Genomic DNA, 16,880 nt, shown 5'->3' with positions numbered 1-16,880 from the left:
CAATGGAGCCAGCATTGGACATTTCCTACATGTTAACGCTGTTGTCAGCCATTGTCCGACGTCGCCAGACCAGACCAGAGAAGTTTGGCTCGCTGCCCGACTACGAACCCTATTACTAACCCTAACCATAAATCTAACCCTTTGGCTTGGGCCGTGGCTCAGCGGTCGAGGCACCCTTGGCTGGTAACCCAGTGTGGCAGTGTGCTGCGGGTTCGACTCCCGACCCCGACAGCCTTTACCATATATATACATAAGAAAGCTAGATGGCTCACCCGCGCTCTGGCCAATGGAGAGCGACGTTGCTACGTGGTGGCCATCTTACCTCGGGACAGCATAACATTGTGTCTATGGGGCATGTACTTTTAAATAACCATAACTTGCTAAATTTTCAAACGGTTTGGTTTGTTAACGTCAGAGACGTCTGTATACTTATATGCTTTTATACGACGTTCATATAAAAAACAAAATTAAGCAGATAAGCATCCTGAATCATAGCCACGTTGACAGCGTTTGTAATAAACCAACCGGTTTGAGCGAGCTATGACTGTTTTTGTTTGAGCTGCCATTGAACATACTGTACTGTAGTCCCGAAGCAAAATGGCCGCCGGGTGAACTACGTCAGAGACTCCGCCTTGAGCCATCTAGCCTTTATATATGTCTATGGCCTTTACTGCATGTCACCCCCCATCTCTCTCCCCATTTCCTGTCAGCCTGCCCTACTGTCTGTCCCTCCAAAAAACATATATAAAATAAAAGCGAAAGCCTCAAAAGAAACGAAATGAAAAAAATATATAACTCTAACCCTAACCTCAGTCTTAACCGGCCACGTGACGCAAGTAAACATGAAGCAACGTTTTTGTATAGCACAGTTTCTCAATGTTTCAATTTTTTCGCTTCCGCGGCAGTAATTTGACTTCCACGTTTCCTACCATCTAGTGCTATTTGATCGTCAGTGACATGAGGTTTTTGCCATGATTCAGTGGCAACAAACACATCCGGCTTAGATCTGAGAATCAGGGCTTTTATATAGTCAATATTTGCTACAAAGCTCCTCACATTTAGACATACTGTAGGAGTCCTAGCCCATGTTTTTGTGAAGAAAATGCTTCTGGTGTTAGACATCTATTATAAGTGCACCTGGAATACTATCTATTACGGGGCACGGACAGAGCCTTCTCTGTCCGTGCCCCTAAAATTTGGAACACCCTTCCCAAAACCATCCTACAAGCAGATACCATTGCATCCTTTAAATCTCTTCTTAAAACGTATTTGTTCAGAAAAGCATCCCCCCCCCCCCCAGCCCCGTTGAATGTATGTTCACTGAACTTTGTCTGTATTTTCCATTACATTGTTGTTGTTTTTTATGTTGCATCTTTAAATATGCTTTCTACTGTTGGCCAGCTGGCTGTAAGTTGTTGATTTGCTATGTTGCATCTATTTAATTGTGTTAGATTTTCCTGCTTTTTTTTGTGAATTTGTTGTACAGCACTTTGTGACTTTGTCCAGAAAAGTGCTATATAAATAAAGTTATTATTATTATTATTATTATCATCTAACCGGTGGTTGTTTGTGGACACTAATAACTTTTTTCATATTAACACCATCTAACATTATTTCTTGGTAGGCGGGTGGGCAGTATGTAGGAAATGTACATGTTGCGTGCATTGCACATGGTCAAGATAAGAACATAACATTACTGGTGATTATCGGTGGATAACATTCAAAGCGGGTGCATTGAAGCTGGAGCTGGTGCTCACCAGTGGTGGAAAAAGTACTCCCATGTTCTACTTACTGTAACTAATACTCTGTTACATAGTAAAAGTCTGGAATTAATGTACCTGAGTGAAAGTAAATAATTCAATGTTTTCAAATGCATACAAATTTCTGTCTACTATACTACTCTATTCGGATATGCGCACTGGGAATGTGCCGAGGTTGTTGAGTGCGCTCATGGGCAGTCACGTCACAGAGCGCACCGAGTGTGGCTTATTTCCGAACGACCAGTTAAAACTGGTCATTTTAACAAATCAAAACATGGGCAAATGATGAACGCTTGTATGGTGATGCACTCTGTACTAAATGCTTGCCTTGCTAGCTTAGCTTTCACCCCCCCGGGGAGCACTCGAGACACCGAACAACCCCACACTGAACAACCCCAACTTCTGAGTAGGGCGGGTCAGTGCGGGCACTCAGCACACCCGGGGCGCAGCGCACCAGATTTGGTGCCAGTGCACTGAATAACGAACGAGAAGAGGGCACACCAGTGCGGATATCTGCACGCACAAACAGCATTGTGTACCACTCAAGGCTTGCCCAGGTGGCTTTTTAATGAGTGCTCGGTGGTGGGGAGCTGTTAAGGGATAATGCAGCTTAGGAGACCTCTCAGTTTACTGTGAGAAGGAAACACAAGAAACCAGGCAACACTGCAGCGCACGCACGCCACCAATAACGCACGGTCCCTTCCACTATAGCTCACAATCACCGCCCTAGAATATGGATGCAGGGGTTCAACAAATCAACATGATTTATTTTAATTTTTTTACATGTGTATAGATGCGTCGTGTCTGTCCCTTTCAAAGTGGGGGAAGCAGATTAAAAACAGGTACCACTAAATTAACGTGCACGTATCACACACGCACCAACACAATTGAGGCAATTGAAATCAGGCACTCCAATTTGAGCGCGTCCTGACGGGGCCCAGAGACAAAGCTGTGCTAGATGAAACATTCATTTTTCTCTTTTTTTTCATTTCTTTTTTCTTTCAGACGGAATGCGTGATCAAAACCAGCCAGCTGTTTAATAAAACAGCACTGTTAATTAGCATTAAAACCTCTATGGGTACTGTAGACTAACTCTATGGGTACTGTAGACTGTGTAGAGCATGGCACTTCAACAGGGGGTCGTGCAGAGACATTAACTGAATGTGATGTTCATAAATGATATTGTAATTTAGAAGGAATTATGTACAATAGTATAGGTCACAATGGGTGGACGTCTTGGGGGTGTTTTTATAGTGTCAAAAATTGAGCCCTTTGGTTGAGTTGACACAATACAATGAACGCGGTGTACATTTTACACATGTTGTACTGTATGTGTGCCTGCCAGATCACTCCCCATAATTGCCATTTGAGTCATCATCAAACTGCGTTCTATTTACTCCTGAGTCCCGAGGTGAGGTCTGGCCGAGCACTCCCAGGCGATTTTGCTTAACTCATTGAACGCCAAGGACTTAATTAATGTCTTTTTCATGAAATCCCATGGCACCAGGAACACTTTTAACGTGTTTTCTGAGCTTTGCATTAATTCCTAATCGTCTCGCTCATATTTATCGTACAAAGCGGGGCTCCCCGTCGCTATATGCAACGCTCGGCTCGGAGTGTTTTGCCCTCCCAAAGATTAACCCATTCTGACCTGAGATCAGATTCATACGAGGTTTCCACTGGACACACACTGGTCTGATTAACCCCATTCTGACCTGAGATCAGATTCTAAAAATGTCAGTCGTTCTTCGATTTTTCAAAAATAGCAGACCTACAAGCTCGTATCGCGCCACTCGGTGGCGCGATATGAGCTTGTAGATCTGCTATTTTTCAATAGGTAAAGCATAACATGATGCCAACACCAAAATGGGTGCCCGGTCAGAATGGGTTAAAATGAGATTGAGATTAATTAATTTTAAGGCCTTATAGAGTCCCAGCCCTATTATTTACTAACTTTTATTTTATTTAGTTACTTAGAGTAGAGCTTAACAATAATGTTGTTAAGCTTCTTCTATCTATCTTAAAGAAACATCAAAAAATTATGTTAGGGCATAAAACCCAAAGTTTATATTGTTGATGCTATTCTCATTCTCATTTGTTATTAGTCAAATAAAGACTTATTGCAGAGAAACAAGTGTTTTTCTTTACAAATCAAAACATTAGCCTAAATGAATAATCATATAGCGCTCTGTGCTGGAAATGGGTTTAAACAAAATACAGATTGAATCGTATCGAATATCGTATCGAACAACATTAAGCTAAATACGTTGCCAAATCAGGACAGTGGTATTGCAGCTGGCAGAGTTGGACTGGGTATCCGAATCAATATGATATTAAATATTGTTTTAAATGCATGGTGTAGATCCTTAACCATTTTGGGCGGGAACCCAATGCTAATTGGTGTTGGTGCATTATGTTATGCTTTAGCTATTGAAAAATAGCAGATCTACAAGCTCATAGCCGAGTGGCGCGCTACGAGCTTGTAGGTCTGCTATTTTTGAAAAATCGAAGAACCACTGACATAGAAACATAGCTTTTTCAGAAAACTGTCAGGATGTAGAAGACATTTTTAGAATCTGATCTCAGGTCAAAATGGGTTAAAACATATCCCTACACAGTATTAACTAGTCAAATGGCATCGCATTATCATCCTCTGTCATCCCTCCATGAAGACAAACTAAGGGGGGCAAATCTCAAACAATGGCCGTCCGACGTTGCGTAAGCACGGCTCTGCATGCGGCACCGCCCCCACACCAAGCAGCAGCACAGCAGCACCGCCCCCACACCAAGCAGCAGCACAGCAGCACCGCCAGTAGTATGTAAGGACACTATTATTCCCCAGAGACCCCGAGGTCCGATTTCGGCATTCTCAGGACACTCCCTAGGGACGAGGGGGCGGGGCCTAACCCTTTTTTTCCCGATGACGTCATAGTATTGATTTTGCTGATTGAAGTTTCCCTTATCTGAGGATCTCATCAGAATGATCCTGTTTGGGTGGACTTTGCCAGTTTGGCAATCAATGATCATTAATTTAAACTAATTCGCCGTCAAGATTATCTAGTATATATGTTTATTCATTAACCAGTGGTAGTGTGTACATGCCAGTGAAACTATTCTCGCCTCGTCTGGGGCAGTAGGTTCTGTACAGGCTGTGTGGCTGTGTGTGTGAGTATTGATTTTGCATGCTTGGATCAATAGTTCGTATATGGGTCGTGACAGGGACATGCTTTTGCTGGGTGTGTGTGTGTGTGTGTGTGTGTGTGTGTGTGTGTGTGTGTGTGTGTGTGTGTATTGCTCTTACCCCCATTTTTGGGAAAATGTATTGAATGAGTTATAAGCAGACAAATTATAGCGATGGTTTTTAACAGCTTAGATTATTTCCAGTTTGGTTATAAAAGTCAGAGAGGAACTGATTATGCAACTATCAGCCTGCTTATCCCCATCTTACTAGGCCAGCTTTTTATTGATTTTACGTTTCCTTTCAATCGCAAGCAGTGGTCTCAGTTGTCTTACTGAGGAAGGGGGGACAGTGGGGAGGAATCATACAGAGCATATCTATTATCTCTTCAGAACTGGTGCGGGGAAGAAAAAAAAAACTCGTTAGGGATCAATGTGACAAAAACAAAAGAAGCTTGTCATTCATGAAGAGGAACCTGTGCAGGCCATTACAATTGGTGGACAAATAGTGGAGGTAGTAGACAGTTTTAAATACTTAGGCAGATATATTGACAGCAAACTCATTTTCAGTGAAAATACTGAACAGATTTTTAAAACTTGTAACCAACGTCTTCACCTACTACGCAAGCTCAACTCCTTTAGAGTGAGCAAGCATATCGTGGAAACAGTCTATAAAAACATGATAGAGGGAGTCTTGTGTTTTAACATGGCAATGTGGTTTGGCAATCTAAAGGTCAAAGGAAGAAGCAAGCTGCAGCGAATAGTAAATCTAGCCTCAAAAATAATTGGGAAGAGACACCAGCAATTAGGCTGTATCTACAATGAGATACTTCGTAAAAAAAAAAAAACTATCAAGATAGCAAACGACCCCGTCTCATCCACCCTGCACCGACTTCCAGCTACTTCCCTCTGGTAGACGGTACAAACTAGGCATGCCATGGTATGAGATTTTACAGTACGGTACGATGCCGATATTGATAATCTATACCTCGGTATTCCAAGGTATTTATATTTATAAAAATAAAATAAAGATTGCCCCCCCTGACCTATGTCTAGTGACTACCTCCACATCCTTATAAGCCGTTCTTTGTCCCCCAACATGCAGGCCTACACATATATATATATATATATATATATATATATATCATAATATATGCCATGATTATGAATTGATTACCCTGGACCGAATGGAAACAAGACAGCAAGGACTTTTATCAGTGATCCCTTTGGATATGTGGTTGACTGTATCCTATACTGATTACACTTCTGCCAATAAAAGTATTCAGTCAGTGAATCAATAGCTATTCCTCAGTCCCCATTGTATTTCACTGTACTATGGCTCCCCCTAATGGCCGTTTAATTTGTACCCAGTATGGTGGAGCAGAGGTGATGCAATCTGCGCATGATCACAACTGTCAATGTGTGCCTCCGTGCTGACAGTCCACACTTAGTTACTACATATGGAAATATGGAGTATACATTTGGATCTGGGTGTTTTTCAGCAACACTAACTCAAAGGTAGGAAGCAACTTTTCAATCTACTGCATCTGTGGTGTGAAAATATTTGTGTTAAGTGTTGTTGATGGTGTTGTTACCGTTTGTTTTTTACTGTTTGGTAAAGTTTTGCACGGTTCAGGTTGGGTTAAGGTTTTGGTTTAATGTATGACATGGGTTATTCTTGGTACGTGGTGACGTATTTTGTCACATTTGCATGGTTCATGATGTCTTATTGTTTTGTTTTAATGCATGACATGGGTTATTTTTGGTACGTGATGTGGTGTTTTGTGACATTTGCATGGTTCAGGGTGTCTTAAGGTTTTGTTTTAATGTATGACATGGGTTATTTTTGGTATGTGGTGGTGTATTTTGTGACATTTGCACGGTTCAGGTTGGGCTAAGGTTTTGGTTTAATGTATGACATGGGTTATTTTTGGTATCTGATGTGGGGTTTTGTGACATTTGCATGTTTCAGGGTGTCTTAAGGTTTTGCTTAATGTATGACTGGGTTATCCAAACAGTAAAAAACAAACGGTAACAACACCATCAACAACACTTAACACAAATATTTTCACACCACAGATGCAGTAGATTGAAAAGTTGCTTCCTACCTTTGAGTTAGTGTTGCTGAAAAACACCCAGATCCAAATGTATACTCCATATTTCCATATGTAGTAACTAAGTGTGGACTGTCAGCACGGAGGCACACATTGACAGTTGTGATCATGCGCAGATTGCATCACCTCTGCTCCACCATACTGGGTACAAATTAAACGGCCATTAGGGGGAGCCATAGTACAGTGAAATACAATGGGGACTGAGGAATAGCTATTGATTCACTGACTGAATACTTTTATTGGCAGAAGTGTAATCAGTATAGGATACAGTCAACCACATATCCAAAGGGATCACTGATAAAAGTCCTTGCTGTCTTGTTTCCATTCGGTCCAGGGTAATCAATTCATAATCATGGCATATATTATGATATATATATATATATATATATATATATATATGTGTAGGCCTGCATGTTGGGGGACAAAGAACGGCTTATAAGGATGTGGAGGTAGTCACTAGACATAGGTCAGGGGGGGCAATCTTTATTTTATTTTTATAAATATAAATACCTTGGAATACCGAGGTATAGATTATCAATATCGGCATCGTACCGTACTGTAAAATCTCATACCATGGCATGCCTAGTTTGTACCGTCTACCAGAGGGAAGTAGCTGGAAGTCGGTGCAGGGTGGATGAGACGGGGTCGTTTGCTATCTTGATAGTTTTTTTTTTTTTACGAAGTATCTCATTGTAGATACAGCCTAATTGCTGGTGTCTCTTCCCAATTATTTTTGAGGCTAGATTTACTATTCGCTGCAGCTTGCTTCTTCCTTTGACCTTTAGATTGCCAAACCACATTGCCATGTTAAAACACAAGACTCCCTCTATCATGTTTTTATAGACTGTTTCCACGATATGCTTGCTCACTCTAAAGGAGTTGAGCTTGCGTAGTAGGTGAAGACGTTGGTTACAAGTTTTAAAAATCTGTTCAGTATTTTCACTGAAAATGAGTTTGCTGTCAATATATCTGCCTAAGTATTTAAAACTGTCTACTACCTCCACTATTTGTCCACCAATTGTAATGGCCTGCACAGGTTCCTCTTCATGAATGACAAGCTTCTTTTGTTTTTGTCACATTGATCCCTAACGAGTTTTTTTTTTCTTCCCCGCACCAGTTCTGAAGAGATAATAGATATGCTCTGTATGATTCCTCCCCACTGTCCCCCCTTCCTCAGTAAGACAACTGAGACCACTGCTTGCGATTGAAAGGAAACGTAAAATCAATAAAAAGCTGGCCTAGTAAGATGGGGATAAGCAGGCTGATAGTTGCATAATCAGTTCCTCTCTGACTTTTATAACCAAACTGGAAATAATCTAAGCTGTTAAAAACCATCGCTATAATTTGTCTGCTTATAACTCATTCAATACATTTTCCCAAAAATGGGGGTAAGAGCAATACACACACACACACACACACACACACACACACACACACACACACACACACACCCAGCAAAAGCATGTCCCTGTCACGACCCATATACGAACTATTGATCCAAGCATGCAAAATCAATACTCACACACACAGCCACACAGCCTGTACAGAACCTACTGCCCCAGACGAGGCGAGAATAGTTTCACTGGCATGTACACACTACCACTGGTTAATGAATAAACATATATACTAGATAATCTTGACGGCGAATTAGTTTAAATTAATGATCATTGATTGCCAAACTGGCAAAGTCCACCCAAACAGGATCATTCTGATGAGATCCTCAGATAAGGGAAACTTCAATCAGCAAAATCAATACTATGACGTCATCGGGAAAAAAAGGGTTAGGCCCCGCCCCCTCGTCCCTAGGGAGTGTCCTGAGAATGCCGAAATCGGACCTCGGGGTCTCTGGGGAATAATAGTGTCCTTACATACTACTACCGCCCCCACACCAAGCTGCACCACAGCAGCGATGGATCTGGTTAAAAATAGGCCCACTTCCCCCAGGCTGCCTACGCAGGTGAAGGACACCTACGCATGCACGCACACACACACGCACGCACGCACGCACACACGCACACACACACACAGGCATGGGATGGGATGGAGATGGGAGGCTGTGCAAATACAGTAAATGCCAGTGGTGGAAAGTAACTAAGGACATTTACTTACGTACTGTATATAAGTATACAATTGTGAGGTATCTGTACATTACATGAGTAATTCCAATTTCCAGTACTTTTACTTCTGCTCCACTACATCTCAGAGACAAATAGTGTGCTTTTACGCCACTACAATTATTTGAAAACTTTAGTTACTCGTTATTTTCAGTAAGTGCTTTTACAAAACATAACTACTTCTAGAAATGTGACGATGCGACGCATGTGAGCTTGTAGATCTGCCATTTTCAAAATATTATTTTCAAAGTAAATGTTTATGCCTTTCCTGCCTTTCCTTGCAGTTCCTCAAGTAAATTTAGAATTCCAGATTTTTACTTGTATTTCTACATTGCAGTATTCTTACTTTTACTTAAGTAAAACATGCGAGTACTTTTTCCACCAGCGGTAAATACCATCGCTCGGGTTTGAGTTTGATAGAACAACAAGAAGAAAAACATTTACAAAGGGAGGGAGACAGAATCAGTTTGATAGAACAACAGAAGAAAAACATGTACAAGGGGAGGGAGACATAATCAGTTTGATAGAACAACAGAAGAAAAACATTTACAAGGGGAGGGAGACAGAACCAGGAGAGACAGATAAGACTCAAAACAAAAGAAAAACTAAAGGATGGAAGAAAATAAGAAATAACTTTTAACAGCGACACATATACTCGCGTCTGCCCAAAACAGCCGCTCCACCGCGCATGCACGACCGTGAGCTGTGGTGAGCTTGTGGATCCAGCTATTTTTGCTATTCGTCGCTACAGTCTTTTGCCGTGTACTTTCTCTCTTTGATCTTTCTGTTTTTTTCAGCACCCCCCCCTCCAACCTTGGCTGTGTGGTTCCCTGTACCACCCAACTCTTATTTATTTACTGAGCATCCTGTGATTTATTTACTTTACTTTATAAGAACTCTCTCTACTCTCTCCTTCTCTCTCCACGAAGTGTCTTTGTTCTTTCCCTTAATGTGAGCCATCTCGGATGCGAGGATGGGTTCCTCGTTGCCGTGGCAACTACACAATGGACCTTACCAAGCTAATAAGTAGAAAGCAGGCAGAGGGGGGGAGGGGACTGCGGGGGGGTGCACTGTATGGGGGGGGGATGCCATTCTATTCTTGTTTTTATACCGGTTTACTATAGTCGCGCAGACAACTCCGATCTCCAATCTCCGAATTCTATATAGAGTCTGGAACTCTACACACTCTCACGAAATCCGAGCAAGGAAGCTGACAATTGGGTTACACGAAAAATATATTTTAAAATAACTATAGCTAAGCAGCGAGCTATATAATGCTTAGATCATTTCGATTTATGTGTGGATACATTTGCGACGTGAGTGTAAAGATGGAACGGAAGTGGGGAGGAGGCTTCACTTCTGCTTTATGGCTTGCTCATGATCAGACCTTGACCTTGATCAGAGCTTCCGTTGCTCCAGACTGTATGACCGAAGCGTGTGAGAATTGCGAGAGGCAACAGTCTGGCCACGCGAGACTACTTGTCTGTTTGACAAATTGTGGACAGTTGTGATATCTTTGTTCATCTGTGTTCATTATACCAGTATACTGTATCTATATAGATGTGAGCTCATAGATTCACTGTTTTCACAATTTGTCAGAGCTTTTTGGAGTATTGCCCATAACTATCACATACAATGAACACACACACACACACACACACACACACACACACACACACACACACACACACACACACACACACACACACACACACACACACACACACACACACACACACACACACACACACACACCTCTATGACAATCACAGGGCTGGAACAACTACATATCATTTTGATATTCAGATGAAAAGTCTGAGAAGTGTTGGGCTGGAGTTAACAGCAAAAAAACGCTGTTGGAAAACTTCACTTTGAGAATCCGCACGCACGCACCGCACGCACGCAAGCATAGCAGGGGGAATTTTATTATGTGTAACAGATTGTGGTTCTCAAGGACCTCCCACAGGACAGCAAATGAGTGGTTCTGTGAGCCAACTATACAGATGTCGTGTAGGGAAGCTAATGGTGCTAATGGCGATGCTCACCCCAGACGACTTCATTAGTTCTTAAAAGACCTGAGACCAGATTCTATAAATGTCTTCTAAAATGTATTTTTTTTTTGAAAAATTGTGGCATGATTTAGAATCTAAATTATAGCATACGAATGCCTTTTAAATCAGCGGTTCTCATACTTTCAAGACTTTTAAAAATATATAAAAAAAATAGCAGTATTGTACATCTGCGATTTGTAAATAGCAAAATAAATAAATAAAATACAGAGACACTTTTCCCGGTTTGAATGGGTCTGTGACTGTGTCCGGGTAGCTCAGTCGGTATAGAGTCATGGGTTCGATCCCAGGCACCGCCAACTCAGCGTATGAGCAGCACGGATTGAAGTCGTGCGTTAATTACTGGGAGCTGATGATAGGTGTTGTGCAGCGCTGCACCTCAGCAATCCATCTCCCAGAGCTCTATAGCGCATTGAAACTGGTTAAACTCCCTGGCTGATACCGACAATAAGCCTCTCTGACTTACTTACTTTACTTCATGGGTTAAGATGTGAACTATACACACCTGTAAAACTCTGACTGCATCTCGCACGGCCTCAACGTATCGACAGAATAAGTCCACAGGCATATAGACACAACACACACACACACACACACACACACACACACACACAACCACAGACTCACAAAGTGACAGCGAGCATCCAACCGCTTAAGCGTAGTCGGGTCGCGGGGGCAACAGCACCACCAGAGAGCTCCAGACTTCCCTCTCCAGAGCAACATTAGTTCTCCTTTATTTTGGAGATATAAAGGTGTGTGTTTACCTGTTAGCTGACAGTCGTCGTTGGAGCCGGCCGAGTCCTCCTGGTTGGGGCTGAGTGGGGGGCTGGCGGGGGGGCTGGTGCTGAAGCTGGCGTAGCCCAGGGACGAGCTGACCTCGCTGGGCTCACAGCTGTGGTTGACGGGCCTCTGGACGACGTCCAGCGATGAGGACAGAGAGGTGCGCTGCTTGGGCTGGACGGGGACGACAGGAGGGTGTGTTGGGTTACTGTTGGGGTGTGGGCATTACAGCAGGGTTTCTCAAAGGGCAGGTGCCTTGGCACCCTAGGGCAGGGGTTCTCAACGTTTTTGGCTGGGGACCCTCGGGAAATGCTTTGGCCATGTCTCACTTCCGGTGCTGGCGGAAGTGACCCGTCTTGTAGGCTTAAATTGCGGATTTCTCTGGCACTGGTGCCACGCTCTGGCCTGGAGGGCAGGGAGGGAACGTGCTAAGGGGACCCATAGAAATGTGTCTGTGACGCACAAATGGGTCCCGACCCACACTAGGGTGCCGTGACGCCAGTCCAGGCAGGATTGGACAGTATTAGGATGTTGACATTAATTTTGTATTCATGCTTAGGGCCCCAAATCACACATTAGAAAACATGAGTGTCTATTTCAAACACAAAGTGTTTTTTGACAGCAGCAACTGCCTGTCATAATTTCTGTCATAACTCCTTATCGAAGTATTGGACAGTACTATTAGGATGATGACATTCATTTAGCATCCTTAGGGCCCCAAATCACTAGCCTGGCGGGGCCACCAAATGTCTTATAATCTCTGTCTTATAATTTCACCTATACCTCCCTATCTAAGCATTGGACAGTATTAAGATGTGTTTTTTGACTGGGGAGTCATATTTTGACAGAAACTGCCTGTTATAGTTTTCACTCCCTCACTATTTAAGTGTTGAGGTATCTGTACTGTACTTGATGATATTTCCATATCTATATTATATTAAATATCTATATATATTCCATATATTGTGTTTTACTCCACTACATTTATTTGAAAACTTTAGTTAGGTCTACCAGTCCCGGGTGAATATCTAATTTAACAGGCTAGCGCACACGCATGTGTGCGTGTGTGCGTGCGACCCGTGCGTGCGTGTGTGCTTCCTCTGTAACATGTACACCAACTCCACTGGCTCCCCATCAAATACCGTATCGACTTCAAGATCCTCCTCCACACATTCAAGGCCATCCATAACCTCGCCCCCCCATACCTGTCTGACCTTGTCCACATCAATATCCCCACCCGGTCTCTCAGGTCTGCCTCCTCCCTCACCCTGAAAGTCCTCCCAGCCCGTCTCTCCACCATGGGGTCAAGAGCTTTCAGCCGCTCTGCCCCTCACCTCTGGAACTCCCTCCCCCCTGACATCAGAAACATGGACTCTATCACCATATTTCAAACTCACCTCAAAACCCACCTGTTTAGGCAGGCCTATGACTCTGTGTGACTTTCTGCTGCAAGCTGTGCCCTAGTTTAATTATCATTATTATTTTTCTGCTTTTAACTGTGTTCTTGTACTGCTTTTAATCTGTACGGCGACCTTGAGTGCCCTGAAAGGCGCCTTATAAATAAAATGTATTATTATTATTATTATGTCTTTAGGATTATCTTACATCGCAGACATGTCCAGGTGGTATTAGTGCTAATTAACAAGTGTGTTGTGACACATCAGAGAAGCCCCTAGCAATCGCACACGCACACACACACACACGCACACGCACACGCACACGCACACGCACACGCACACGCACACACACACACACACACACACACACACACACACACACACACACACACACACACACACACACACACACACTGCAGCATGGTTTGAGAGAGATAGATGAAACAGAGAAAGAGTGAGATGACAGAATGTTACATAATAACACATTAATGTATCTTGGCGTTACGGACACAACAACCTGCCGTCAGTCAAAACGTGATGGGGAGGAGTATACAATATGGAGAGGAGAGGAGGGGAGGGATATTTTCCAATCACAGCGGATTTCAAAGAGCCTTCATTTCTATACCACAGATCTATAGTTAACAAAGGAAAGCACATTCAGCTCCAGCTAGTTATTCTGAAAAGCCAATTCATCATTATTTTTAATGTTGTGGTTATTTCATTTAAACACTCCCAGAATATCTGATAGTATAGCCAGTCTTCCAGAGGTCAAAGACATTAAAATGCATGAACTAATTAAATATATAAAATATTGCACTAAGACACACCAAGAACTGCAATAAAAAGCACATTTTACCCAAAGTCGACAGATTTGAAAAGTAGCATATTGAAGGCCATCATGCAGGCTTGACAAGAAAAGCTCTTGACTTCATCAGTCCCTCCCTGACTGATAGAGAGACCAGGCAGCTACAGCTGAATACGTGTCTGTGTGCATTGTGTCATGCATCAAAAATAGCCAGTGCACCAGATTCTTATAGCCAGGAAGGGAAGATATAATGGAGCATCATGTGGATAAAAAATACTGCCTTCACACACATAGATGATTCTACTTCTACATAAATGAGTGAACATACAGGAATCAGGGTGGTTGTCAAAGGTGGTTCCTGCTCCCATCGTTGTCTACCAAATTGTGCAAGGTTCACAGACAGACAGACAGACAGACAGACAAGACACTGTTTTGGTCCACGCAAAAGATCCCAAAAAATTACAACACTTACTACAATACGCACACACCCCGTCTGTCTCAAAAATATATTTTGTCTAGAGCTTTAAGCCTTAATGAGCGACAAACAGGATGCAGGAAATAAATGAGACGTAACATCAATCAGCCTAAAATGGTGAGACGACTGCATGGCGTGACAATGGATTTGTCACGCACGCACGCACACACACACGCACGCACGCACGCGCCTGGTTGAGACTTAGCGTTGACAATGCAAGCAGGCAGCAGGCTAATGAACATGTCATGCCTGATCAGATGACTATTAACACCCCGAACGCCAGGGGGTATTTAGGACCATTAACCGTTTCCGTCCGTAGGACGTAGCCACACGTCCTAGGGCAATCGAGGGATGCATTGGACATGTGTACACGTCCTAGCGCATCCTCAATGATATCAGGCGAGGGGAGAATATTCTGAATTATTTCCTTTTTTAATTTTTCAATCGGACACTCGGCCACCATCCTTCGCTTTTCAGTGATATTAGCTTAGCGTTCACGTAGCTGTTAGCGCGGCAGAAGTTAATCCAGGGCGCTCTCCGTGGTTTCGATCTTTGCTTAGAATTGGACGGAATGATTTAGATCAAGAGTTATTCACGTTTTAAGATTTTCCATCTGATCTGCTAAAATGGGGGAGAATATTTTGGATGACGTCCCAACCGGAAATGACATCAAATGTTGCCCAACAGGCGTCTGTGGAGCGATGCGATCGGTTCTGATATCAATAAATCTCCGTCCTTTTATTAATCTCCGTCCTGAGTGCTGGGCGTTACTATTTCATAGGACGAAGAACTCTGTTTATGCCGCTCAGTGCATGTCTTACACACAGACATGCACGCAAGCATGCACACACACAAAAAATAAAATCACACACACCAGTGGGTTAGGGGTGGCGGTCGAATGGTACCGTGAGGTTCCGAGTTCGATCCCGGACTCCCCCAGAGTTAGTGTCGAAGTGTCCTTGAGCAAGACACTGAACCCCTAATTGCTCCCGTGCAGGTTGGTGCCTTGCATGGTTTCCTCCGCCATCAGTGTATGAATGTGGGTGTGAATGTAATGTACACTATGTAAAGCGCTTTGGATAAAGCCGCGATATAAATGAACCATTTGCCATTCACAAACACACATGCATAAACACCCCCCCCCCCCACACACACACAGCACTATACTTATTACTACGGTCTACCCATAAATTAACACAGCACTAGTGTAATATACACACACACTCTCGCCATGCCTGTCTGATCTCTCTCGCTCATTCACACCTGCACATCAGATGTACAAAAAACTTCCTTTATTATTTACACAAAGGTAAAATAGTGAAAATAGCTGACCTACAAGCTCACAACGTGTCACGCTTGTAAAGCTTATGAGCTTGTAAACCTGATATTTTCACGACGTTAGTGCAACAGAGCTCTTTCATGATGAAGACGGATATCTGACAATATGGAGATGCGAGGATTCTTCCCGAGAGCAACCATCGCTGAGGGTAATGCGTGATTTCACACAAAATTTATATCCGTGACTAATTAGGTGTTGTCCGATAAACTTCACGCTCATTTCATTTGCTTAAACGTGATTCCACACCCGAGTCGGGGTGAGATGTAAGTGTGCCTGCGTGCACGTGTGCATGCGTGCGTGCGGGCCGTGCACACTTGAATTCAACTGTGTGCATGTTGTTTTTGTACCGCGTAAAAGTGCTGTGTTAATTTATGGGTAGCAATAATTACAATAATTAACAGCTCAGGTAGGGCTGGTGGCCTGGTACTATGCGCGTGCGTGCGCGTGTATGCAGAACTCAATGTTCTGTTCTCATCTCAAAGCTGGCGTTGCACAAACCTTAATGCACTGTACAGACTGTACAGAGTTGCACAGCACACGCTAATGGCTCTAATTAGGCCTGAGAGGCCTGAGAGCGTTGAGCTGTTAAAAATGGTGATGTTCCCATTTTGGAGACAATTTTACTGCCTGGGGGGTGGGGGGGGCGGGGGTTAACGACCCTACAGTACATACTGTAAGTTATACTGAGAGCTGCTGCTTCATTAATTAGATTCTTAGCTAAAAATCTAATTAGGGTTCTCAATAAAGTTCAGTCAGATAACTCACGAATAGATTGAACAAATGTTTATGTTTATACATTGAGAATACAAGTGTGCATGTAATATTTTATATTGGCGTTCGGCTCTGCTAA

The 16,880-nt window shown here is 43.0% G+C and overlaps 1 protein-coding gene across 1 annotated transcript in view; it reads right to left on the bottom strand.

Moving 5' to 3' along the window:
• The window catches only part of anks1b (ankyrin repeat and sterile alpha motif domain containing 1B), a 295,647-nt gene that overhangs the window by 112,769 nt on the left and 165,998 nt on the right, over nt 1-16,880 (bottom strand). The window contains 1 exon segment of the mRNA XM_083758106.1: nt 11,999-12,188. Within this exon segment, the coding sequence (XP_083614232.1) occupies nt 11,999-12,188 (190 nt within the window).

This window comes from Protomyctophum parallelum (assembly GCF_964188405.1).
Source record: "Protomyctophum parallelum genome assembly, chromosome: 22".
Taxonomy (NCBI): domain Eukaryota; kingdom Metazoa; phylum Chordata; class Actinopteri; order Myctophiformes; family Myctophidae; genus Protomyctophum; species Protomyctophum parallelum.
The sequence above is the reverse complement of the archived record's forward strand: the minus strand, read 5'-3'. Positions and strand labels throughout refer to the sequence as shown.